The sequence below is a fragment of the Otolemur garnettii genome, unplaced genomic scaffold, assembly GCF_000181295.1.
Source record: "Otolemur garnettii isolate 467f Iridium unplaced genomic scaffold, OtoGar3 scaffold00021, whole genome shotgun sequence".
NCBI classification, from domain to species: domain Eukaryota; kingdom Metazoa; phylum Chordata; class Mammalia; order Primates; family Galagidae; genus Otolemur; species Otolemur garnettii.
Genome location: NW_003852416.1, coordinates 5,836,223 through 5,863,462, shown reverse-complemented (window position 1 = coordinate 5,863,462; position 27,240 = coordinate 5,836,223). Strand labels below are relative to the sequence as shown.

The following is a 27,240-nucleotide window of genomic DNA, read 5'->3' as shown; positions in this document are numbered from 1 at the left end:
CTGAGTCTGGTATAGGAAGCAGAGGGGCACCCACTAAACTTGCCCTTCTACAACTAAGCAGTCATGTTGAACCTTGGAAAGGGTCTAGGGTCTGTGACTCTGTCCCACTGGTCAGAGTCAGGAAAACATATGCAGGACCTGAAGTCAGACTGCCTAGGTTCAAAATCCTGGCCCAGTTGTCTCACTCTGGGCTTGGGAATCTGCAGATAAGCAAGAAGAAGCTAGAATGATTCGTGTGGGAATGGATTAGAGTTGGACACGTCAGTAAGAACTCATGCTTAACTTAACATTGATAAACCTAGTCACATACATAAATATTTATAGACATGTGTATACACAGGTCAGTGTTCACACATACTTCTTTGCTCTGTCAGCTGGAAGAACATAGAAAAAGGTACCCCCATAGCTACAAGCACACCTGGCATCCAGATCTTAATTTCTACTACCATTTTCCAATAAAAGGAACCAGGACTTCTTAGAAAAATGACTGCTATAGATGTAATAAATACACATGATGAGCCTGGAACACACGCAGCACCATAAAGTATTACAGAAGTAATCTCTTTGATCACAAGTTTTTAGATGACAAATATGTCAAAGGGCCACAGGAGCAGCCAGAGGAACTTGTCATGGGCACAGCTAGAACAAAATAAATAAAGTAACATTGCATTATAACTTCAAGTAAGAAATAAATATCCATGAGTCCATATTGATTTAAACTATTGAATTAATTAACAAATGAAGGATAAGAGACAAATCTCCAGTGCAGAAGAATAATTTGCAGAGATGCTCCACCCTCAATGAGCTAGAGCATAACTTCTCCCAAAGAGTGCAGAATAAAAGGCGGGAGGAAAGTAGCTTTACAAACGCTGCTTCAGCCAAGTGATCAAGAGCAACATCAATAATCGTAAATCATGTTGACAGTCCTGCTCTTGGTATGATGTGATGAAAATGGCACTTTACCTCTGTGATCTTCCTCCTCAAAACCCATAACTCCAGTATAATCACAAAAAACATCAGATAAATTCCAACATAGGAGCATCCTACAATCTACCTGAACAGGACTCTTTAAAACTGTCAAGGTCATTCAAAACTCAGGGGTCTGAGAAACTGCCTATTGTGGTCGGAATGATTATCTCCCCCATGATTAGACCTTGAAAGTTAATTCCCAGTGTAAGAGTACTAAGAGGTAGAGTCTTGGGAGGTGATCAGGTTATAAGGACTCTGCTCTCATGAATGGGATCAGTGCTCTTTAAAAGAGGCTTGAAGCCACCACTCTGCTTTCTGCCATGTGAAGACACTGCTAGATGAGGCCAGCACATAGCACATAACAAACACTCACCAGATAACAAATCTGCTGGCACTTTGATCTTGGACTTCATAGCCTCCAGAACCATACGCAATAAATCTCTGTTGTTTATAAATTATCTAGTCTAAGGTATTTTGTCATAGCAGCAGAGACAGACTAAGTCACCATCACAGCCAAGAGGAGCCTCAGGGGACATGACAACTAAATGTATTCTGGTATCCTGGATGGGATCCCAGAACAGAGAGGATATTGGGGGGAAAAATCCACTGAGGAAATTGAAGTAAACTATTAAGTTAGTAATAAAGTATTACTAACATTGGGTCATTAATTATACCCAATACACAATACTAATGTAAAGATGTTAATGACAGGGGGACCTGGATATAGGGCATATGGAAACTCTCTGTACTATCTTCATAATTTTTCATATCTCTAAGACTGTTTCATAAAATCAAATGAAGCCTATCAGTTAAAAGATTATCCCAGGTGTACCACTCACTGGTTATATATTCATCATTAGGTCAATTCCATGTTGTGCCTCAGTCTTCTCTTCTGTGAAATGGGATTATTGGTCATAACTATAATCGTGTGTCACTTTACAATAGGGATACACTCTGAGAAATGGATCATTAGGTGATTTCCTCATTTGTGCAAACACTGTGAAGTGTATTTACACAAACTTAGATGTTATAGCCAACTGCACACCTAGGCTACGTGGCATAGCCTGTTGTTCCTAGGCTACAAATCTGTACAGCCTGTTGCTACCTTGAATATTGTAGGCAACTGCAACACAATGGGTTAGTATCCAAGCTTATATAAATGCAAAAAAGCACAGTAAAAATTTGACATTATAACCTTATGGGACCACCATCATATATTTAGTCTGTCAATGATCAAAATGGTACATAGCACTGACTGTTCTCATGAAGTTTTGGAGTAGATTCAAAATGTGTGCAAAGTACCTCACCCTACGCCTGGAATATAGGAGGTACACAAATATTGGCATTATTATTATCCAAATAAAAATTTTAAACAAACTACTCTCCTTAACTAGCTACTTCTTAACTACATGGTAGCATCACAACAAAAGAATCTAAGTTTCTCCCTTCTTCTGATCTGGCAATTTTGAAACACAAGCTAGTGGTGGGGGAGACAAAAAAAAAAAAAACACCCAAACTTCACTACAAACTCATGCCCTTCACTTGGAGTGGGCACACAGTGAATCCGCCACAAGCAAAGATCCACCCCAAGGTCCCCCGGCAGGGAACAAGCAGCCCTGCACAGCCACATGGAATGTAATAAAGCACCTCAGAGAATGTGATTATTTAAATCAGGTTATCATTTTCCCTGTACATCTCACACACACAAGCACGCGCCAAGTGAACCTATGTAAAATTAAATGGTAATGTTGCTTGGTTTCTGCTGGAAGGATAAATGCCTTTCCTATGTGAATCCGAATATTCTATTGATTCCAGACAGAATGGGCAGAAGGGGGAGTTGATACACATACACAGTTGCATTTAGGAAGTGTGACCAGGGAACCAATCACTTTCCACCATGAAAGTGCGAACCCATACACTGTCCTCATTTACTAGCTATCATCATGTAACAACGTGGAATGTTTACGTGGAAACAGTAAACAACAGATTTAATTCATTTGCCCAAATCCTACACTCAAAAAGAAAACAGTCTTTCATAATGTAAAACATTTTTGGGGGGCCATAATTCCTGGCTAAGGGGGCATGATAGCTTGATGATAGATCGAGTTTTCAGAAGAGGTTGGGAAAACCTAAAATCCGGCCCCAGCAAGCTGACCCATAAGTCTGAAATATGCAAAAGAGCTCAAGTCAAGCTCATTATAAATGGCAGCAGGCCCACGTCACCACAAACCCACCCCAACGGTTTACAGGCTTGGCCAGGCTGCCAGAAACCAAACTATGATTTATTGTTCACTTCAAGTTAATAAAAGCAATGCCATCCATTGTGAATTCTAGTACTTAATCCATGTGGGAAAGAGCTGATGTTTCAAAATGGCCACGTACGTTTCACTTCTGAAACCACATTGTTGTAACTAACTTGCAGCCATGAGGGAAGCCTCCACTTTCACCCAAGTTATCCAAAGAAGAGCCACAACCTGTGCAAGGGGCATGTCCCTACTCTGTTAACTCAAATCCACCTAGAACTTCTCAAGATAGACCAGCAGGACAAAGCCGAGCAGGGCCAGGGATTTCTCCAACTCTCTCATGTTCCAGAGGAGAAAACTGATGCCAGAGGTTAAGCACCCGGCCCAAGCTCCCTCCACAAAGGCGGCAACCTTGTAGGAAGCAAAACTGAGGTTTCCTAAGCACTGGCCACCAATCGGAGATCAGAGGCCATTCTTGCTGCAGATAGATTAGGGTGTTTAAGGCAGTGAGGGCCTGAGCCCCCTCAGCACTCAGCCCTGGTCCCTGAGTGCTTATTCGTTTTGTCAAATGTTAAGTAGGACTGTGCCACTCTTCTGATTCAGACCCACTTCGGACTCCCTTCCTCTGCTCCCGGACTGCAGGCCTGCCCTACTCTCCTTGATCCTGTCACCCAATTCCCTCCATCTTGCTAGTGCTCCGCCACACCCCAGGCCTCCGTCTGAGCCTGGAGCACCAGGGTGTTCTGGCCTAGCAGGCTTTTCCCTTATGACACTCCAACACTTGGTCCTTCTCGTCATTCTCTGGCCACTCCATCTAAAGTGGCTCTCCTGGCCACTAGCCCATTACCTCCGGATACCATCTTCACTTACCCCTGAAGGAGACTGTAAGTCCCACGAGGATGGGGCCTTAGCTATCTCGTTCACTTTATTCTCCAGGCCTAGCAAGTGCTTTGCATATATGCATTTACCGTTCGCAGCATAAACATGGTGTGTTTATAGGGACCACGAATTACTTGAGCTAGAAGAACAATCTCTCCATTAACAAGATCCTGGATCCAGTTGAGAACTAGGGAGGAGGGAAGGCTATGTCTCTTTGGGCTCAGAGTCTTCTTCAAGGGACTTCAGTTAACAACACACAGATAATAAACTCAGTGGTGAAATCTTTATGCTGTGCCCACTTATGCTTTAAAACACTCTGCTGAGTGGTACCGCTCTGATTTCCAAGCCGCTGTTAAGTTTCAGAATCAAGGTTGAGGCTATGGATGAGCATTCAAAAGGAGCGTCAGTAACTTCAAATGAGGCGTAGTGTTTGTGGGTGTGTGTGGTCCCGACTTCATCATTATTAAACGATTGGTATAAAAGTGCTCAGAAACTGGAGATTCGAGACACGTGTGCATATACAGCATTTTCAATTGCATTTGCTGTTGAGAGGAGCAATTCTATGGCACTCTGGAATTCCTGAGAGCCGCCCAATGGCTCATGAGCTCTGTGGACAACAGGGAATGTAGGTCAATTAAAGCTCCTTGAAAACACGGCCCTGTGGCCCTAGAACTCTTATTTAAAAAGGCCCAGCTGCAGGCCCACTGGTCCTTGACCGTCCTCAGACCCTGTGGTCTAAGCGTCACAGCAAGTGGCATTTACAGATGAAAGAACAGAAAGAAGATATAAAATGGCACAGAAGCCAGGCAGACACACACTCCTGCATGCACGCACTGCGATACAGCAGAGAAAAGCCCAGCAGTATCTGCTGTGCTGTCACCTACTATAACAAGATTGATCTGTAGTGAAATAAAAGATAATGCAATCCAGAGGAAATAACTTCTGTTTCCTGGGAGAATGTCTGATGTTGTCAACTGCAAGCCTGCCTCCCTCTCCTGCCTGCCGGGGTGCACAGCAGCCTGAACAGTCAGAGACTCCTCTGGGCAGTGCTCCCTCCCTCACCTCCTGAAGCACACATTTGCAAAGCCGTATTTCCCCCCGTGACTCCTTGGCCAAGCCGAAGCAAGCAGGGCCGGATGCCCCCGACGTGCTCAGGAAGGCAGAGCCACTCAAAGTCGCCATTGTGTGGCTGGGCTTCCAAAGACAACCCAGGGGCAACTTGTTCACATGAAACCACGTAGTTTTCTGCTTGCTGGTTTCTAACACAATTCATCGCTCCCATGTTTTGAGTTAATGGCACAATTCTGGCCCAAAGTTTCAACTGCACCATGGAGATCATGGTTTTGGATTCTGTCTCTAAGACAGAACATTTTGTCTTGCTCTGATATAACCGTCATCGGCTGAACGTTTTTACTGGGCCATATTCTTTAAGCAGAGTGCTCAGAAACAAAGGTAAGGAGTAGGTACCAGCTGGCGATCTCTTTGCCATCATTTCAGAGAATGTGTCTCCCCATGAAATGGTCTGATAAGGCCAGAGCTGTGTAAATAATTCACAAAAGTGAGTTCAGTTCTCTCCATTTGAAATCCTAGCAATATCTTATAAGGGAGCAGCCGCCCACCGTCACACAGGGCAACGGGCAGCTAGTGGCTTCCGTCTCTGGCAGATGCTATTAAGTCTCGATAGCCAGTGATTTGTAGATGATTATAACTTTTGCTGTGCATATCATTGTTACTGACAGGCAAATCCCATCAATCGAATGGCATGACTGATTAAAAAAGGAGGTAATCTTGACAACAGGCCGTGTGGTAGCCATTTTTTATGCCAATTACAACCACCGAGAATGCTTACCATTGTAAGCAGAAGAGCCAGATCTGATACGAGGCTCCTTCTCATCCCATAGGAGCCTCGGCACACACACCCCGGGCTTTCCATGTGTTTTGTGTTTCAAGAGGAGAAATCCAATTCAGTGTGGAGTGGTGCTTGCATTCTGGCTCACAGAAAAAAAAATAACATTCTCCTCCCAGAGCACCCCGCTGACCCCCCAATTTGTCAAGGAAGAAAACTCACTGCAGCAACGGGCCCTGGCGGCAGGGCTTTCATTACACCAGACAGTCAAACACCTTTTCAATTTTGCTCATCTCTTAGTCTCTAGCCAAATGGAACTTATTACTTATAGCTTGTTGAGATTTATGAATTATTTATAAGGTAGGTCTATGACTCCAGACTCTTAAAAGACAACGCGACAGTCCTCTCATTGTTACTGGCTACTGTGCATCTATCAGAGAAGGAAGATACTCTCCCCGATGCAGGCTGCATGTTTGGGGCGAAATAACAGTTGTGAAAATATCAAGCCTGTAAGATTATTTGGAAGCTATTTATGGAATGCCTGGATATATTTTTAAACCAGTCTTTTTTATTCTAAGCCAGCCTTGGATTCCAGAAAGACGCAGCAGATGTGTGATACAAACATATTTCCCAGCTTGAATACAAACAGTGATGCCCCGCCACTTTTACCCAGTAGTGTCAAGTTGTAATAAAAAGACAATTCCCCCTTCCTGTGTATCTAGAATGTTCAACGAGGAGGCTGTGACCCACGCATCTCCTTCCCAGAGCACAGTGACTACGCATCTTAAGTAGGGCTAAAACATGGGCCAGAGGACCCAATGTGGGGTTAGAATTCTGTCTCCAGTTCCCTGGAACACAGGACCTTGCTGGTAAAACAGATGAGATGACCCTGTACACCTTCAGCTGGCCCTGTCACAAGTCCAGCAGGGAAGTTGTCAGGCACAGCCAGGTTGAAGGGCACAAAGTGGCCACCTAGTCATGGTCTTGTCCACCCTCCCCTACAGGGACATGCTTATTTGGCAAAGAAACCTCCTCTGGCACTGATGTGGGCCCTGACCAAGCAGCAGCCTTGACATGGGACCCCAAGAGACAGGGGCTGTCCTCCTGATTCTCCTCCAGAGACACCTGGGCCTCACCAGTCCCACTATGCTCCTCTCCCTGCTGGGGCTCAGCCACAGAGCCTTCCCCCTACTGTCCCGCCCCAGTTTCCACCCTATAGACCCAAGTGCCCCACTGTCCCACCCCAGTTTCCACCCTATAGACCCAAGTGCGGCTCAGAGGAAGAAGCAGAGGCTGGACAAGAGAGGCCCAGAAGGGCTGATGGCATTTCAGGCCACTGTCATCATGGTGTCCCCTAAAGTCCGCATGACATGTCCACAGAGAGGTCTCTGTACACAAACGATACCCTTGTCCCCCACCACCACCAGAAAAGTCAGGCAGGAGATCATGAAACTTACCTTGCTGAAACACATCTGCCAGGAGAGAAGAAACATTGGGGAGAGGAAGGAGAGAGAAAAAGAGAAAAAAATATATTAATACTGATGTTGAAAAGACAATGTGATAATCACAGCTAACATGGACTAACTGTATCAAGCATTCTTGCTACAATATTTCCTTCAACTCAGGAGACAGAGGTTAAGAGCTCAGGCTCTAGAATGTGACTGCCTGGGTTCCTATATCTGTGACATAAGTTCTCTAAACCATAAAATGGACAGGAGTATTAGAAAGATTAAATACATCATCATACACATATTGTCAGGGCTTAGAACAGTGCCCAGCACACAATAAACAGAAAAACTGGTGGTTATCACTAATAAATACTAAGATTATTTTCATAGTAAGCTTATAGATTTAATTATCATTCTCATTTTAAACACGGGGAAACTGAGGCCCCAGAAGGTTAACCAACTTAACCAAGGCCACAAAGGAACGAGCATGGTCAAAGCCTGTTAGAAAGGAGAAAAAATATTAATTTTTCAACAAAGATTTAAGAGGCCACTACATGCCAAGCGCTCTGTCGGGCACTGGAACACATCGATCTAGTGAAAACCATAAACACCCAGTCGCTAACATCCCCCAGACCCCAACAGGAACCCCGAGCATGACTTCTAATACCATAAATTCATCCTGCCTGGGGCTGAATTCTGTGTGAATGGACTGGTACAGCATGGATGTTTTCCTGTCTGGCTTCTTTCAAAGTCCTTCCCCTGGTAGCACAGAGCGGCTCATTCATGCTGACTGCTTTCTAGTATTCCACTCGGATTATGCAACAGCTTACCTGTCCATTCTAATGATGATGGAAATTTGGGTTCTCAGCGTTTGGTGATTATAAACTGTGATGAACATTTTCACACAACTCTTTTAGTAAAAATGTACACAGGTCAGGCACCTTTTGACATACCCCATGTGCATTTGGGCTCCCCCTCCCACCCAATCACCCCAAACATATGCTCATCTGCTCCTACTTTCTCATCCAGAAAGCTGAAGACAGAGAGCGAGCTGGCAAAGACACAGACAGCACCCCAGGTGTGAGCGGTTCCTGCCCTGATGGTAGGGTAGTAAAATGGTACGAAACTTCTAGAACAGTGGTTTTCAACCTTTTTTTTTTTTTTTTATCTCACAGAACACTACAACCTACAGTTAACTTCCATGGCACACTTAAATTATATTGATCAAAAAAAAGTAAAAGAAGAATATACTTGCTGTGCTTTGAACTTCTTTTAAAAATAATTAATGATCTTTAAAAATTTTCGTGGCACACTTAAGAGCTTCTAAAAGTACAGCAGTGTGCCCCATGGCACACCCACTGAAAATCATTGTTCTAGAAGATAGCTGGAAACTATGTATAGAAAAGTTAAATAGGCATTCCTTGACTCAATAATACCACTTTGGAGACTTCAATCTAATGAAATAACTAACAGTATGAAAAGTCTACAAGGATGTTCATCATGATACTGTTTATAATGGCAAATGTTGTATTTTCCAAAACCCTGGACTCAAACCAAAAATAATATGGACTCTTATGCAGCTATTTTAAATGATTACTTAAGAACTTTGATTACTTTTAAATAGAAACATCAGATAGAAAAATGGCACATACAGTCCTGCGCCCATTTGTGTACCTGTGTACATGAAGAGAGATCTTTGATGATGGTTACAGAATTGATTTTATCTTCAGGAGATGGGATTAGGGGCCTTTTTATACATTATATAAGCATTTCCGCATTCTTTTGATTTTTAACAATGAATACGTCATACATGTACAACCAGCCAAAGATTAAAACTAAAGTTATTGTCATCATTGCTCTCATTCAACACCAGGTCACCAGAACCATCAGCTCCTACCAGGTCACAAAGGCCAAGGATCCCTAAATGGTATGGATGAGACACACACCTGCTGGGTTCACACACACTAAGAAGAGACCTATGGCGACAGTTTCATTCTTCTGGGACACACGTGACTCTCATGAGAAGTGTAATTTACATCTATACACAGGCTCCCAAGGCTACATTCGGGCCAGTGGCCATGGGGCAGCTACAACAGACTGCAGGCTCACAGCTCCCGGGGCACTGGCCAGCACACTACCATTTATTTCACACTCAAGAAAGCCAACAGGCTGCATCGATACCGTCACAGGACAACCTTGATGCTGCTCAAATTTACACCTGTTATACACCAGTCCCTAACCTTGGTAATTCATCATCAGTACAAACTCTGCTGCAGCAGTGTGTGGGACGCCACTGCCCAGAGATTGTGAAGAGGGCCGTGTGCAGCTTCCTAAATATACCACTTTCACATGTGTCTACTTCCCGGAACCCACAGTCTGAACCGCCTACCACCCTCTGACCAGCCTGCACACCTGGAAGAGTCCTCCTACTCAGGCTTCAAATGCCACAGCCCCTGTGAAGTCTTTCCCCACAGAGAAGAAATTCACTGTTTCTGCCTCTGTGCTCCTAGAGCAATTTGTGCATGTTGCAATTATAGCTCATCTAATAATGAGTTATTTATGTAGATCATGAGCTCCTGAGGACAAGAGCAATGTGTCTTAATCACCTGTGGGGGTCCTAACTGCCTGGCATGGGGCTCCCACCCAGGAGGGAGGCCAAGAGAGACGGTCTGTCTTAGCACTCCTCTGGCCCAACCCCCTCATTTTATAGATGAGGAAACTGAGTCCCAGACGATTAAAATCATTTTCCCAAGGTCGCATGTGGAGGTAAAAGCTGAGCCAGGAAGACAGAGATTCACTTAACCTTAATGAAACACAAAAGCTCATCACTATTATTAGCTAAGTACAAATTAGAGATTTATCACTCCCCTCTAATGAATACAGACAAAAATTTCCAACCTTGAAAACATCAGTGAAATAAAATTAGTCTTTCAAATACAGATCCAGTCTCGACATCCGTCCAGAATCCTCAGCCTCCTCTCTCTGCAGCTTTTCACAAGGAGCACTTCCTTTGAGATTCAGTCCTGACTTGAATTACTGGAAAGTATCAGTGGACAGAGTTCAGGAAGAAAATTCCGGCTCGGCTCTAGCGACCTTATTCCTTCAGATTCTATTGTATATTTCGGGCTTTGGCAGACAAATCTGTGAGGAGTACTGTTCATACCGTCTATTTCAGAAACTCCTATAGGCTATTTTAGATTTTTTTTCAAAAACTCCTTTTCAACCCCATTTACATCGTGCACCTTTTTATTCAAAGGTAAATTTTAATGAACACCAGTATAAATACTGCAACAATTTTGCACATGAGCTATCTTGTAATTTACACTCTAAATTTATGGCTTTTATGGTTTGTGATATAAATCATGCTATTCTTAGTACCATTTATCGTGTTTCTCTGTATAATAATGGCTTGAGTGCCTTCTTTAAAAATATCACTTTTCCAGACCAAAACAGCTACCCAGGCTCAGGCTCATGATTCACGGACCGAAGAGTGGGAATGTAAGTGAGAAGAAGGTAGTTTCTGTGCAGTTTGGCTACATTTTATCCCACATAAAACCGTAGACATCAGAAGATACCAGCCACAGAAATGCTCTTACCACCCTCTCCTCCAGTGTTCTTGAGTCCCAAACCATATGGAGCAGCCTCTTATAAAAATCAGAGGGCCTCAAACGTAAGTGTTATATTCCCCTTTCAGTCTAAGCAACCACCAAGACTTATTCTGGAGTCAGTCACCTTCACCCTCTGACCTTGACTTTCCTTGTCGACGACTTAGGCATATTCTAATATTCACACCATGGCATTGGGAAGATAAAGTTCGATAATTTATGAAACATTTCCCCATCCCATTTGCTGCTCTGAGAATAAGGCTCGCGGCCATCTTTTCTGCTCTCACAGGAATTGGAAATCACGCAAGTCGGAAGTCACCAGTGACCACTGGTCACCACAATCAGGTTGAACCCAAAGGCACTAGGGACATTTGAGCAGAGAAGTGACCTCCTTCAGACAAAGCTCTGCTCAGACTCTCTTCCCAAGGGAGACAACCTCAACCCCAATCATTCCCATGAACAAAGAAAAGCCTGTTCTTCAGCCCCCACCCCCCCGGAACCATTCTGGTCCTATAGATAGATGAAAGGGCATGTATGAGCTGGTGATTCACATGTGGGAAGAAGAAAAGAGAGAAAGGACACAACTCAGATTCGCCTTTCTTAGCCCTGACATCCCATTTCTGCAGTGAGGAATGAGAACCAGGGATACTTGTCCCTTCCCCCCAGCTACTGAGAGATTCACACCCTAGAGATCTTTAATGCACTGAGTCCTCCAGAGACAGGGGCCATAAAAATACTAGATTATTTATTATTATTATTAATAAGTTATGGCAATTAGACTAGGTGATTCCTAAACGTTGCTGATTAAAAACTTTCTTGAGTGCTACTCATTCACATGGCCAGTGTTTACCTCGATTAAAAAATGATTTAACTACACTCCGGTGAACCCCTCTCTTGTGCCTGGGTTAATGGTTAGTGGTGCACAGAGCCACATGGGTTAAGTGAGTTGGCTCTCCTTTATTTATCTATTGCTTTGTTTTATGAGGATAATAGAATAGCAGTCTTATTGCCCATTCAGTCTGCTAGGAATAATTTACTATTTCAATCCATAGTCCATAACCATGGTTAGAGAAGCCCTCACTATTATTACAATATCACACTTAGCCCACATCCCACAGCCTTAAAGATATGCCAGACAGTGAAACCATGCATGACTTCCATAAAACTGGGGGAGGTAAAGTTACCAGTTCTCAAACAATGTAATCATACTACTCTCTCAATTTTGCTTTCTTTTCTAGGTTAAATTATATATGAGGGGAGTTTAGTTTCTTGAAAATGCATGCACTTAACTCCCATTTAAGAAGTCTCACCTGTGAAGACAGCTGTCTTGTGAGTCCTCTGTGGTTTGAGCTACAGAAAGTAAATTCTCTTTCAAGTACAAGTGCTTTTCCTGTAAAGCAATTGTGAATCTTATGGGGACCCAACTAACCAGGGGCAAGGAAGGGAACAGCCGGAATGAATGCTGCATCCTGAAAGGGAGTCAGGTTCACCATGAACCAAAGTCAATTTCACGATAAGGGGAGCTGTCTGCTCACCGATTTTCAAAACCCAGAGAGCTCTGCACATGGATATGAAGGGCAGCAGGAATTCAGTCTACCTGTCCTGCAAATCACTATGAATACTTCTGTCCAGAAATACTTCTGTCCTGCAAATCACTGTGAATGAAGCAAGTTCTTTCTTTTCTCTGTTAAAAAGTGTGGTCCACCAATGCCTCCCCTCTTGTTAAGCACCTGCACTCCAGAGTGGTTCTGCTTTGAATTGACAAAACCCAGGTCCAAACATGCAGGTGGACTTCCCCAAAATGGCACGGTTAATTCCTTCTATGGTCCAGAGCTTTGTTACTACATGACTATGGCCACTGGATTCCCAAAAACCTGGGATCAAGTCCTAGCCCCTAACCAAGTGGAAACCCAGAGTAATCGCACAACATATTATAGCCTATATTCTCGTCTATAAAAAGCAATGGTAGGGAGAAACTTTTTCTCTACCATAGGGATATCAGGTAGATAAAACTGGATAATTTATTTAGCACCAAGCATATGAACTTTGTAGTCAACTAATACTCAGTTCAGTTATGGCTAAGCTAGCCTCCGAGCCATCTTGGACCAGCTATTTAAACTCTGAGTCTCCATTTCCTCATCTGTAAAATAAGAATCATAAAACTTACCTTTCAGGCTGAGCACAGTGGTTCATTGGGAGGCCAAGGTAGATGGATTGCTCGAGCTCAGTACCAGCCTGAGCAAAAGTGAGGCCCCATTTCTACCAAAAATAGAAAAATTAGCCAGTTGTCATGGCAGGCACATGTAGTCCTAGCTACTGGGGAGGCTGAGGCTGGAGGATCACCTGAGCCCAAGAGATTGAGATTGCTGTGAGCTATAATGACACAACAGCACTCTACCAGGGAGACAGAGCAAGCTTCTGTCTCAAAGAAAAAACAACAAAAGTGCTTATCTTTCAGAATTCCTGTGAAGACATCCAAAAGCAAATATGTAAAGAACTTAGTGGGCAGTGCCTGTAGCTCAAAGGAGTAGGGCGCCCGCCCCATATACCAGAGGTGGCAGGTTCAAACCTGGCCCCAGTCAAAACCAGAAAAAAAAAAAGCACTTAGCACATAGTGGCTGGTTTGTGGTCTACATTTGACAGGTCAAAGATAAGGTTACAATAATAATACGCAACGGAACAGAGTAACCAGAAACTCAGGTCCTAAAGTCAGAGTTTTTCCCTCCTCTGACTGTGTGATCTGGAGAAAATTACGAAGTCTTGGTTTTCTCACCAACATCATACTAGTAACAGTAACTAATTTTTGTGCTACCTCCTAAATTCTTATAGAGACTCAATGAGGTAATATATAGAAGAAGATGCAGTGAACCATGGAAGATCTCCTACAAATTATAGTTTTATAGTATTATTAAACATTTACAGTAAATATTTATTGATTTTCTACTATTTGAAAACCCTATGTGACTTACAGAGGACTGTCAAAGGATCACAAGAGGAAAATTCACTAAAATAAAATGAATGTTTTAATTCCTTCTTGTCATCCTACAGCTCCAAGCCATTGAGAGACCCCCCAAAAACAATTCTCAAATATTACCTATGACTGAATTATTTTAAACTTTGAGATTGGAGATCCAAGGATGTCTTACTTTTTTTTTTTTTTTTTGAGACAGAGTCTCACTTTATCGCCCTCTGTAGAGTGTGCTGCAGCGTCACAGCTTACAGCAACCTCCACTCCTTGGGCTTAGGAGATTGTTTTGCCTCAGCCTCCTGAGTAGTTGAGACTACAAGCGCCCGCTACAATGCCCGGCTATTTTCTTTGTTGCAGTTTGGCCAGGGTCCAGGTTCAAACCCACTACCCTAGGTATATGGGGCCAGCACCCTACCCACTGAGCCACAGGCACCTACTTTCAAATGCCAGTGTTCTAAGAGGTTCTGATTAGAACCCAGAAGTTCCAGAAATGCAAAGCCTGCCCTTAGCTTGAGGGACCACATACTCCTTTGACATTGCCTGCCTCCCCTGGATCCGCCATTGTTTCTCAACAGCACCACTGACAGGCTCAGTCAGCCTGGCCTGGGCTTTGATCAGTGCCTTAAGCCACACTTTCTACACTTTCAAAAGAGGTAGGAACTGCATGGGGGCCGCTGACTGGGCAGTATTCTATGCATGATGGTAGGGCTCCATACAGAATTTGCCTAAGAGAAGGGTTCTGCTGCTTTCCTAAGTAAGTTAAAGTTGGAACACAACAAACCACTTAAGCAGAGCCCCTTCCTGCCCGGGTGCAGGTCCGTCTCCCAGAGCGTGGCCAGAGTCCAGCGTGTGGCCTCAGTGGCACCACATGGGGCCTCTGATTAGTTTTCTGTGTCTCCAAAGCCAGACAGCTCAGGCAGCCGTGTGCCCACACAGCCAATCTCCACGACTCTCCTGCTTCCTCCAGGCACACACAGGCAGCGCACACTGAACGAGCCCCGGTGAGCACGGTTCTAAGGACTAACCGGAAGGCCTCACTCCTCATCCCCGGCCCTCCGTGTCAAAAAATGACAGCTACTCTTTAAAGCTGGAAGGCCTCTTATCCCACTCTCTTTTGTCTGCTCTGTCTTGTTTTGGATGTAGGCCAAGGAAAGTTCTCTTGTTTTCCTTGCTCCTGGCCTCCCTTCACCTTTTATCATGTTAGAAATGAAGACCAATACTTTGCCTGTCATCCTCATACCTCTGAAGGCACACAGTGTTCAGTAAATGTCTTTTATTTGTGGATAAGAAAAAAAAAAGCCCTGAAGTATCTTTCTGCTACATTTTCTAGGGAATGTGCTACCAACATCAATCTTGGGCTGTGCTTATAACCCATCAGCTTACACTGACTGGGAAAGGCAGAGCGAGAGATGTGAGCTGGTAAGTCCTACTATTTTTACAGCCTCCTATCCCTAGTATATCTCACTCCTAGCACCGAGGGATAAAGCTCTTAACTACCAAAAGAACATAAAAAAATAGATTTAGGAATAATACTTTTTATGATTGCATTCTGTATACTATGAAAGTTATGTCTGAGTCTGCTAGTACTTTATGGAGCTGATAAAGTAGAACAGTATGGCTTCCCAGCTAACAGTGTATTTTATATCCATTTAAAATGTTTTCTCTTAGATTGAATTACTTTTTGAGTAATTATAATAAGACTAATCTGGGCTTAATGAATTCATGTACAAATACTTTAGGCTGCATTATTAAAATCTCTATGATATGAAACTATATTAAACTCAGTCCCTGTAGCAACTAGTGTTTTTCTTGGAAAAGAATGGCATACATGAACTTCTCTGAATTCTTTTGAGTCAGCTAACTGAGAAATCACAAGCTGCCGCATTAGTAGCCCCAACTAAAAAAGAGGGTAACATTGTGCTAATTGACCTACACTTACACCATTGAGTATTAGTTAGAGTATTAATTAGGAGTCACAGAAAGCATTTTTATTTAAGATTCTCATAAGAGAGGGCTGAAGAATTGGTCTACCCTCCAGAAGAAATCATGATACAGCTCTGATTAGCAATGACATAAAACCACGATTGGTAAAATATTAAAAGTGTGCCTGTGAAGATCAAGCCTTCTATGCAAAAAGTCTCCAAACACAGTAGTCTAAACATCTGGATCTTAGTTCCCACTGTGGGCAAAGCCACTTGTTCTCTGAGATTCAATTCCTCCATCTGCAAGATGATTTGTACTAGATGATCTCCAAGGTCCCTGCTAGTTCTATCAACCACGATGGTTTTAAGTTTAAAATTATACACATTATATCAAATGGGCATTGCATATAGCTTACTCATCATCTTATCCATGCTAAATTACATTCACAGAAAAAAATATTCATTTCTTGTGATTCACATACATCCACAAACACATCCATAATATAGCCTGTGATTTCAAATTTATCCCAAGAGACTATCTCACTGGCAAAGTATTTTTCCCATTACAAATAAATTGTTGTTGTTGTTGCAGTTTGGCCGGGGCAGGGTTCAAGCCTGCCACCCTCAGATTATGGGGCCAGCCCCCTACTCACTGCAGCACAGGTGCCGCCCACCATTACAGATAAATTATAAGCCATCTGAAACCTTTAAGGTCCTGTTGCCTTCTTGACTCATTTTCTAATCCCCCACCTATCCACCCAACCTACCCTTCCTGGTAGATATTCCTCCATCTCTATTTCTAAGTCTATGGATTAATCTTATCACACATAAATTCCTTAACCAGGTCCATGAGATCTAGGTTTTAATCAGGCTGGTTTCCCAGTTTCCAACATTCAAACTGAATATTTACAAATGTTCGGCAGAATAAATTTCTCTCTTTGCCAGGTGATCATCATCAGGATAGACAACTTTAAAGCAAACATAAGACAATGGCCACCATCATTAGTCTGGTGGCTTGGCACAAATTATTACCAGGAGAGCCCCCAGGAGCCAGAGACAATTAACATCTGAGCACTGAGAAGCTGTCCCAGCATCAAGCATGTTGATCATCATGAAACAGGTCCCAGTCTTTGAGGAAGAGATTTGGCAACATAACAACACTCTGGTTTGATCTTAGTCTCCCAAGGTCAGGTTCTGGCCTGACTCAACTATAAATTGCCTAAATAAACATGGACAAATCGTTTAAGCACTCTGGGTTTCAGAAGGAGTTCTACAAGAAAATGTCTGCATCTCTTCCAGTTCTAAAGCTCTGTAATAAACATTAAGGATCTTTCAATTAGGATCCTCTGACATAAGCTTCCAAATTATTTTTATTTTTATTTTTGTAGAGACAGAGTCTCACTTTATCCCCCTTGGTAGAGGGCCATGGCATCATACATCACAGCAACCTCCAACTCCTGGACTTAGGCAATTCTGTTGCCTCTGCCTCCCGAATAGCTGGGACAACAGGTGCCCGCCACAACGCCCGGCTTTTGTTGTTGTTGTTGCAGCAATTTGGCCAGGGCCAGGTTTGAACCCGCCACCCTCGGTACATGGGGCTGGCACCCTACTCACTGAGCCACAGGCGCCACCCTGTTGTACCAACATACACTTGTCACTTTATTTCTCTCTCTCTCTCTCCAGCTAAGCTGAAAGCACCACGATGTGAGGAATGTTTTGTCCATTGTAGTCCAAAAGCCCAAGGTAGAGTGTTAAGAGTGCAGTAGTCACAGATCGATAATAACTAATACATTTTCAGAGCTTTCCATAAATCAGGGGCTATTTCCAGTGCTTTACATAGATTGCCTTAGTCCTCTCAATCACCCTAAAAAATAGCAATTCTTATTATCCTTATTTTACAGATGAGGAAACACAGGCCCAGGGAGGTTAACCAAAGTTGCCAAAGGTCATAAGAAAGCAAGTGAGCTGGGACTCCATCCAGTCTGGCTTCAGAGCCCACATTAACCACTATGCAAGGCTGCCTCTTGATGAATGCCCACCTGGTAGATGTGAAGAAGGAAGGAGGAGCAAATAATAAATACACCTCATCCCTTCTGAAACACCGCAGAGAAAGAAATCACATCCACAACACCTTTAATAACATAATCCCATGTTTCTAGACCCCCAACGATCTGGGGATTTTGATCCAACCCCAGAAACTGCCTAGACATATATTTACTTTTTATTAACTGTACAAATCCTCTTTTTAAAAAAGTGCAACTGTTTCAGTAGGTTTATGGTAATAGCTAAGGGTAAGGAAAGGATATAGGGAAGGGATGTCAAGCTGAATTAAAAGACGAGAGTTCTAAGAAGAGAGTAAGAAAAAGGGGAACACTATGATAGAGAGAAATATGACCGAGCTACAGACTCCTGTGCAGCTACCTGGATCCAGCTGCTGTCCAACGAGAGTTATGAAGAGGCTGTTCTGAGAGGTGGTGGAGGAGGGCAGAGCCAGGTCAGAGGGAATGCAGTGCAGGAAGTACACGTGAGGGCTCTGCGTGAGACCGAGGGCTTGAGTTTGGACCATGGCTCGACCACTAGGAAAGTTAGATGACCTCTTCAACCCTCAGTATCTCCATCTGATACACTAAGACAACAGATGCCCTGTGACAATTACAGGAGACCAAGCCTGTAAGGACCTCACACACGCCTGGCACATGGAAGGCACTTAAGAGAAGTAGGTAATTGGGGCACAGATTTTATAAGAGACTAATAAGTTTCAGAACAGCGTTAATATCAACAAAATTCTTTGGTACCTTGGCAACTGTGCTTGTTGTAAGGAATAAAATATACCCGTGGCCCTCTGTATCCACAGGTTCCATGACCATGAATTCAACCAACCTTGTATCAAAAATGTTCAAAAAAGGAAAAAAATCACAATACTGCAAAAAATAACCTGACTAAGAAAACCAATCTAATAATATTTACACAGTTTATTTATATTGTATTAGGTATTACAAATGATCTAGAGATAATTTAAAGAAACTATATATAGGAGGATGTGCATGAGTTATATGTAAATACAACACCATTTCCATAAGGGCTCCTGGAACCAAACTTACAGGGATAGCAAGAAACGACTATACTTGCATGGATTCTAAAGCTCAAAAATCAGCAATTTCCAGGAAAAAAAAAAATCACAGAGTCTATCCTGATGCCCATCAGCATCCAGCATGGGGTCTGCAGCCCAGGGAAAAAACACAGAAAACATCTCTAGCAATAGAGCATTCATTTCATCTTGGTCATGTGCGTGCCTCTGGAAGCAGGATCAATGTTAACCATGTGAACAAACATTAAAACGTAGAAGTATTACCCCACACTACTATATAAGTGCTAGTATTTTTCAGAGGTAGTTGGAAGCAAATAATTAAATGTACTCCAGGCACTTCATAAATCTCTTGGAACGCAGGTCTTTCTTCTAGGAGGTGGTACATTTTCTAAAGTCACCTGCTCACAGGCTCAGGTAGCTGACATGGCTCACAGCTGTGCGTGGCAGAAATGCACGCTGGACTCCGCTCTTCTACAATAAAGCCAAGCATTTCAGAGAGGGAGGGGAGCCAGAGAGCCGAGAACCCCTCCACAGCTGTTCAACCTGAAACATTTCCATCCTTGTGAACAAGAATCAGCAAGTAGGAAATGTGGTTACCACAGATCATACCCCACTGACTGCCTTTTCTAAAAAGAAGGAACAGTCACTTGACAATTTAACATTCTTTTAAACTATGATGTGATTCACTGATTCAACACAATCATGAAACACAAATGTCATTTTCATGAAGTACGTATGTGGCTGGCTTACCAGGAGCCCCCTGAGAAAAGGGATTCCAGCTTCTTACAGCATTTTAAAATTTTTAATCATGCTTTATCTGTGTGTGTGCTTTATTTTGTAGAGACGTAGTCTTGCTATGTTGTCTAGGCTGGTCTCAAACTCCTGACGTCAATGAATCCTCCTGCCTCATCCTCCCAAAGTGTGGGTATTACAGGTGCGAGCCACTGCACCCACCATACATACAGGCATATGTATTTTTTTCAAGTATTGCGGTAGACATAGTATTCCTCCTCTTTAGAGAATGCAGCAACAAGGTGTTATCTTGGCAACAGAGAGAGCTGCTCTCAACGACAACTGAACTTGATTTTTTTAGCCTCCAGAACTGTGCAAAAATAAATTTATGTGCTTTATAAATTACCCAGTCTCACATATTTGGTTACAGTAGCAAAAGCAGACTAAGACGGATAGCTATAATCAAAAAGATAGATAATAACAAGTGTTGGCGATCACACAGGGAAACTGCAACCTTCATATACTGCAGATGGGAATGTAAAATGGAGCAGCTACATTGGAAAACAGTCTGTGAGGTCCTCAGGTGGTTAAATATGGAGTTCGCCATATGATCCTGCAATTCCATTCCCCTCAAAAATGAAAACACAGCCACACAAAGACTTGTATGCAATATTTCGTAGCATCAATATTCATAATAGCTAAAAACTAGAAATAATTCAAATGTCCATCAACTGAGGAATGGATAAAAAATATATAGCATATCCATACAATGAAATATTAGTTGGCAATAAAAAGAAATGAAGCACTAATACATGCTGTGACATGGGGGAACCTTGAAAACCTTATACTAAGTAAAAGAAGCCAGTCATAAAGGACCCCATATCGTACGGTTCCACTTCTATGAAATTTCCAGAACAGGCAAATCTAGGGACAGATAAATTAATGATTGGCTTGGTCTGGAAAGGATGAAGAGGGTGACAACTAAGGGTGTGCTAGGTTTCTTGGGGGGGGTAATAAAAATATCCTAAAATTGTATGATATATACAGAATACACTAAATGCCATTGAATTGTACATTTCACAACTTCATCCTATGAACACATCTAAAGAATCATGGACACCATAGCTAGAGACAGCTGTGCCCAGGTGAAAGCAGCACCCCCCCCCTTCCAGTGGGTCACTTGTCCAGCATGGTAGCCCCTTAGCACTTGAAAAGTGGTGAGTAAAAATCGCAGTTTGCACCAAGTAACAAACAGATGCCAGATTTCAAAGACCCAATCAGCAAAAAAAAAAGTAAAATAGCTCATTAATAATTGTTTATGTTGAATTACAGGCTGATACGGTATCCTGGATGAGCTGGATATTAAATGCTATCATTAAAATTAATTTCACCTGTGTTTGAGATGTGACTTTTGAAATTTTGAAGTTTTTTTTTTTTTTTTAGAAAATTACAAATTACAGACATAGCTTCCATTATGTTCATATTTCTTAGTACTGGTCTAGGACAGATCTTTAAAAATAAATAAATCATTGAAACTTACTTGATCCCCAATCTTGGAGGATTTTTTTTTTTCAGACTTCTAAATGGTAATGAACTTTGAAGTCCACTCAGCAGTTATAAAATGCCTGCTGCTCCGTAATTACAGAGGTACAAACGGTTCCTTGTTTGCTGCCCTCTCCCAGTGGGTTCCTTGGACCAGGGTGGAAGATGTTCGATGTTCGGCCTGGCCTTTTGAATGTTGACGTGCCCGAGTCTTTACAAAGCACAAATGTTTCCCAAATAAAGCAGGCCCAGAAAACTTCAACTGAAGCCTTTAAGATGCATGATCAAAAGGGTTGCCTTTTGAAAATGATTAAAGATTTGACGGATGATAGCCCACTATTCACAGAAAGGAAGCTTCTTCTCAAAGGGATTTCATGGAGAAGGGGCTTTGCTTGTCCTCTGTGAGGGTTTCCCCCATCAGCCCATATTTATGAACCCTGCATTGTTGAAGGCGCTTCTCACTTCTCCTTCTCTTTGACACACAAGTCCAGGGCAAGGGAAACAGAGCCTGTAAGTCTGTAAGTCAGAGGCAAGCCCTAAACCTCTGGCTTGGCTAAAACTTTATAAAAATCCAGAGATACACCCGTACCCCAAAAGTGGAAACAGAATGAGCCTCAGCTGTGGCAGGCTCTAGTGATCAAGATGTTAAAACCAAGCAGCAGAGCCACAACCCTTACCAACCTGGCTGCTTCCTGACCCACCAGTGACCAAAGAACCGCATCAATTGCCACTTTCACTCTTGCTCTTTGGAGTTAAGAAAGAAGATTTGGAAGTGAAGTTGCAGTGCTGGCAAGTGGCAGAGCCATGATTCAAACCTGGACCTGCCTGATCCCAAAGCTAATTTCCTTAATAAGCACAGAGCTAAAGCCATTTTGTCCTTCCACAAACTACTCCCAGCTGTGTGTCGTGGGAATACGAGACTAGAGGGTTTGTTTTTTTTTAAGAGAGAAATATGAATTAACAACCTGCCTCCTTAGACAAGATACTTTTAAACTCCCACATCTACTTTTGTTCAGAATCTCCAGTAGACTAAAGTAAAAGACAGTCTCATCAGCTTAACTGTCTCTGTTCTGTGCAATAAGCAAGCAGAGACAAAACATCTCAGGGCCCAGAATCTCTCCTGAGCATGTCACAGCCCTAGGTGGGAAACACAGCACTGAATGCCACGTTCTGTCACATCTGACCCATTTTCCCCTGTGTGCTTATAAATGACAGCACGCCATGCACCACGCTTGTGCTCGTACTCAGGCTGGGCCGCACTTCCTGTTCAGTACCGGGCATATCCAAAAAGGAATACACCACAATCTCTGCCCACTATGATGTTCCTCAGTTAGAGCCTATAAAGTTATTTTAAGGGGCCTGTGTTTTGAGCAAAGTGTGCTGTAAAGAACAAAGCTCATTTCTGGAGCCAGTTTGTGGCATGAGACGTCTTCAAATTATAGCAGTTGTTACAAAATGTACCTGCTTCAAAAGAACTGGCTGTAACAGGGCTATTTCTAGATGGGCTTTTTCAGGGCCTGGATAATCAAAACCCTCATTTTCTACTCTCCTCCCACCACCCCCATTATCTCCCAGGCCTGGTAGTAAGCAATTGGCTGGCTTAGAAATTTCACATTGTATGATTTGGAAAGCTAAGGAAATTATGATGGAAATGTCACTGCAGGCCACCAAAAGTCCAGAGGCCTCTGATAAAGAGGTTTAAAGGTGTCTCAATCATCTCCCAGCTAGAAACTCCTAGGCAGCCAGCCAGGATGGCTCCCAGGTGTGACCCAGAGCTCAAACTCCTTCTCTGTCTCTAGCTCTGGTGAGCAGAATAACGCTCCCTCCTCTCAAGATGCCCACGTTCTAATCCCTGGATCCTGTACATGTTATTTTACACAGCAAATGGGACTTTGCAGGTGTGACTAAAGTAAGAATCTTTCAATGGGAGGGTAGCCTTGATTACACAGGTGAGCCCAATCTAGTCACATGACTCCCTGAAAGTGGAGACTTTCCCCAGAGAGATGTGAGGACAGAGGAAGGGTCAGAGACACAATGTTGCCAGCTTTAAAGATGGGGGAAGAAGCCACAAGCCAGAAATGCAAGTGGCCTCTAGAAGCTGGAAAAGGCAGGGAACTGGATTGTTCCCTAGGGCCTCCAGAGGGAACACAGCCCTGTGGACTCCTCAATTTTAGCCCAGTGACACTCATATTGAACTTCTGGCCTAAGAACTAAGCTAAACTTGTTAAGCCACTAAGTTCGGGGCAATTTGACACAGTAGCAGAGAAAATTAACATACTGCCTGAGCATCTCACTGTTTGGTTGCATATAATCAGTGTGTTAATTTTAGATGCAATGAGGGCAAGTAACCAGGGCAGTGATTAACAGGAAAAAAACAAAAAGCTGACTTAACCAACTAGTTAATTTTGTCCAAAAGAAAACTTAAGTATGTTTCTCAAGAATGACCCAGGCTAAGACAGAACTATTAAGGGCAAATTTCATCAAAGCACTGCCAGGGGTGTCCAACCTTTGGGCTTCTCTGCACCACATCAGAAAAAGAAAAGTCGTCTTGGGCCACACATTAAATACACAAACACTAAGGAAAGGTGATGAGCAAAAAATAAAAGGTCCATGCATAATTTTCATGGTATCTGCCATCACAGATAAGCAAAAAAGTCCTCCCATAATCTGCCTGTAGGCTGCAGGTTGGACACCCCTGCAAGCCACAGAGAAGGGGCCCAACACTCTAGATTGATTCTGCCTGTTTTTGTTGGCCCTAGAGAATCCTCAGTCCTTGTTCATCTGGGACTTGCTTATCACCCAAAATAGCATCACAGAGACTTCTTCTCAAGTGTAAAGAGAGCAGAAAAGAAGGGTACAGTGCCCAGAGTCTCATTCCTACAACTCAAACCCTCTTTGATCTTCCCTAAGAGCTGTGTGGTGTGTTCAATGACGATTATATATTTGTTTTTTTATTATTTAATTTTTAATTAAAATCATAACTATATACATTTATGGGGTACAACGTGATGATCTGACATACAATACGGAATGCTTAAATCAAACTGATTAATATAACCATCACCTCACTTATTTTTTGTGGTAAGACTTTATGGGCACAATGCAAGGGTATATTTCAAAATAACTAAGAATAAATTTTACATGAAGATTAGGCATTTGGAGTGACCCATGAAGATGAGGCAGTGGCTCCCTCCTAGGTAAATATAAACCTATCAATGATGCTTCTATGTGAACAGTCAGCTGGAGCACTGCCCTTCCCCCAGCACATGCATGTTTTAAGCAAGTAAGTTACACTGGTGGGACCCGGTTAATGAATGAAGACTGGGTAGTTGGAGAGATGGCTGGGCATCCTTCTCTTCCTCTCTTCCTTACAGTTGAGATACTAAGTTGATCATAACCAATTCTCACCTGACACAAATATCTCTGGGGGAGAGAGGAGGCTATTTCAGGGTCCCCACTCTAAAGAGGCTTCCCTTGCTCTAGGCTTCCCTGAGCAAATCCCTGCTATATTTTTGACTTAAAATTCACCAGGAACTTCTTTTGGCCATTTTGTACTTTACTAAAGCATCCATCTAAGGGAACCCTCACTCACCCATCTGATCACTTTCTGGAGGTCTCAGCTGGTGTTTAATCTCATCAACCTCAAGGGTGTCACTGAATAGCAAATAGAGTGACTGAGGACTCTCACAATCTTGCCTAAAGTATGGCTCCCAACCAGATGAATCCCCGACGCAAATGGTGATTCTTAGCCACCACCTACTCTATTCCAAGCACCTCAAATGTAATTTTTTATTTGATTTTCATGGCATCCCTGAAAGATGAGTATTGTTATTTCATTTTAGAGCTGAGGAAACTGACACAACTTGCTCAAGATCACAGTGGCAGTAATCAAAGGAGCTGGATCAAAATTGTGTCTCTCTCATGCCAAAATCCAAGCTCTTGTCACTAAGTGGAGTGACCTTCCAAGATGGCAATGGTTTCTACTCTCAGAAGTTCCTGGAAAAGTGCTATAAGGAAGACATGTCTACATTAAGGCTGTTACATGTCAACTCTCAGTTGAAATCTAGCTTCTTTAGCTAGTGCAGGGATGCGTTCTTGGATATAAATAAGACTGGTTTCAATTCTAAAAACATTTACTCAACAATTAGAGGCCATATATATAAGTAGGGCTGTGCCTCCGCCCTCTCCTAAAGAAACACGTGGTGTATACATACACACTTTAACTTAACAAAGAGAATAAGTACAGAGCTATCAGCAAGCACACTGTCTGAGAAATAACCAGCAGCCACAGCAATTAGTTCAGTGAGCTTCTGCATTCAAAGTAGAAGCAGAAGTACAGAAATATAGAAATTCTCTGGGTGGATGGAGCTTCCCAGTGTTCTTAGGAAAGAGAATGAGGAGGAAGCTGGAAAGGTAGGATGGGGCTTGATAACAGATGGAATACGACTTTGAACACAATGTCAAGGAAAGCTGGGACCCTACTTTCCATTTTAAAAATATTCTCAAGCAGGGCAGTGCCTGTGGTTCGAAGGAGTAGGGCGCTGGCCCCACATACCAGAGGTGGCAGGTTCAAACCCAGCTCTGGCCAAAAACTGCCCATATATATATGGCAGAATATATATATATATATATATATACACTTTTTTTCTCACATATATTTTAAGCTCGTGTCATGGGGGGCCATGAAGACTTCTGATCAGAGAAGTAAAATGTTAATAGCTAAGCTTTAGGTTGATTCCTGAAAAAGATGCGAAGACTGGCAAGTGCAGGTGGGTCCAGGAGAAGGCAACCAAGCAGGCCCCAGTCCCCCAGCTCAGGACTTGGTGCCAAGATTCCTAGTCCCAGCTGGTTCACTAGCTGGCTACATGACATAAATGAAGTGCTCAAACCTCCTGAACCTCCCCTTCTTCATGTCTTAAATGATGAGCATAACTAAACAGGGGCTAAAATCACACACCTACTTCTCAATGTTCTGATTCAAAGTTATAAATTCACACATACAACCGAAAAGCACTCCCTCGTATCATGTAAGGCGTAGAGATAAGTTTTCTAAGATTACATGGAACTCACTGTGGATTCAGGTTATAGAAGGGATATGTTAGATAAACCCAGGAGAATGCTTTTTATTCTGCACACTGTATTGATTAAAAAATGCTTGCCTTTCCTGGTCTTAAAAACTATTCCCCTTTTGCCTTTCCCAAGTTTCTAGACCTTTTCCTTTTGCCCTAACTAAAAACAGCTGCCAACCTTCTCTCAACTTACCTGCTTTAGTGAAGAAAAATAATCTGTTGTAGTGCACCCATAAATTTAAATTCTAACTGCAATATAAAAGCTAATGCCCTGTGACAGGCATTACTTCACATTTCCATAACACCTAAATCAAGACCTGGGCATAGAAGCTTATTTAAAACTAATTCGGCCAGAGTGTGTATCACTCGCTCCCCCCTTCTGCAAATAGAACTATTTCAGAAGAATTTCCTTAAAACATGGCCCTATCTATATTGCAGACAAGTAGATGTTATTACTGGGATTAAATGGGGAGCCTGCTAGGGACACGACTAAGAGAAGAGAAAGGAAAGAGAAGGGAATCTATCTATTCCTTTCTCAACGCCTCACTTTCTCTTCTTTCCAACATATAATCTGTTAATTCAAACCAGTGAGAGTTTCAGGTAAGAGTTCTGCTTCTTTATGCCAAATTATCCAAACCTTGATAGCTGGACTTTGGAACCTATTAAAATAAACAGTTCAAAAATTAAACATATTCCATACTACTCAGAAATAATGTGAGCAGAAACACCAGTGATTTCATCCTCCCAGGGACTATACATTACAGGGTGTAATTTGGCAGCCCTCCAGAAACTTGTCTTAAATAGCTGTTGGGTGATTTAAAGAGATGAGTATTTTAGTGCCTTGACTTCTTTTTAAATATATAACCATTTGAATGAATCCATTTAATATATCAAGGCATTGTGTTGAAACTTCCATACCTAAAAAAAAA

General features: G+C 42.6%; 1 protein-coding gene across 1 annotated transcript in view; it reads right to left on the bottom strand.

Moving 5' to 3' along the window:
• Positions 1-27,240, bottom strand: part of GFRA1 (GDNF family receptor alpha 1) — a 196,553-nt gene that overhangs the window by 131,758 nt on the left and 37,555 nt on the right. Inside the window, exon 4 of the mRNA XM_012803685.2 lies at positions 7,395-7,409. Within this exon, the coding sequence (XP_012659139.1) occupies positions 7,395-7,409 (15 nt within the window). The remainder of the gene's footprint in view (positions 1-7,394; positions 7,410-27,240) is intronic.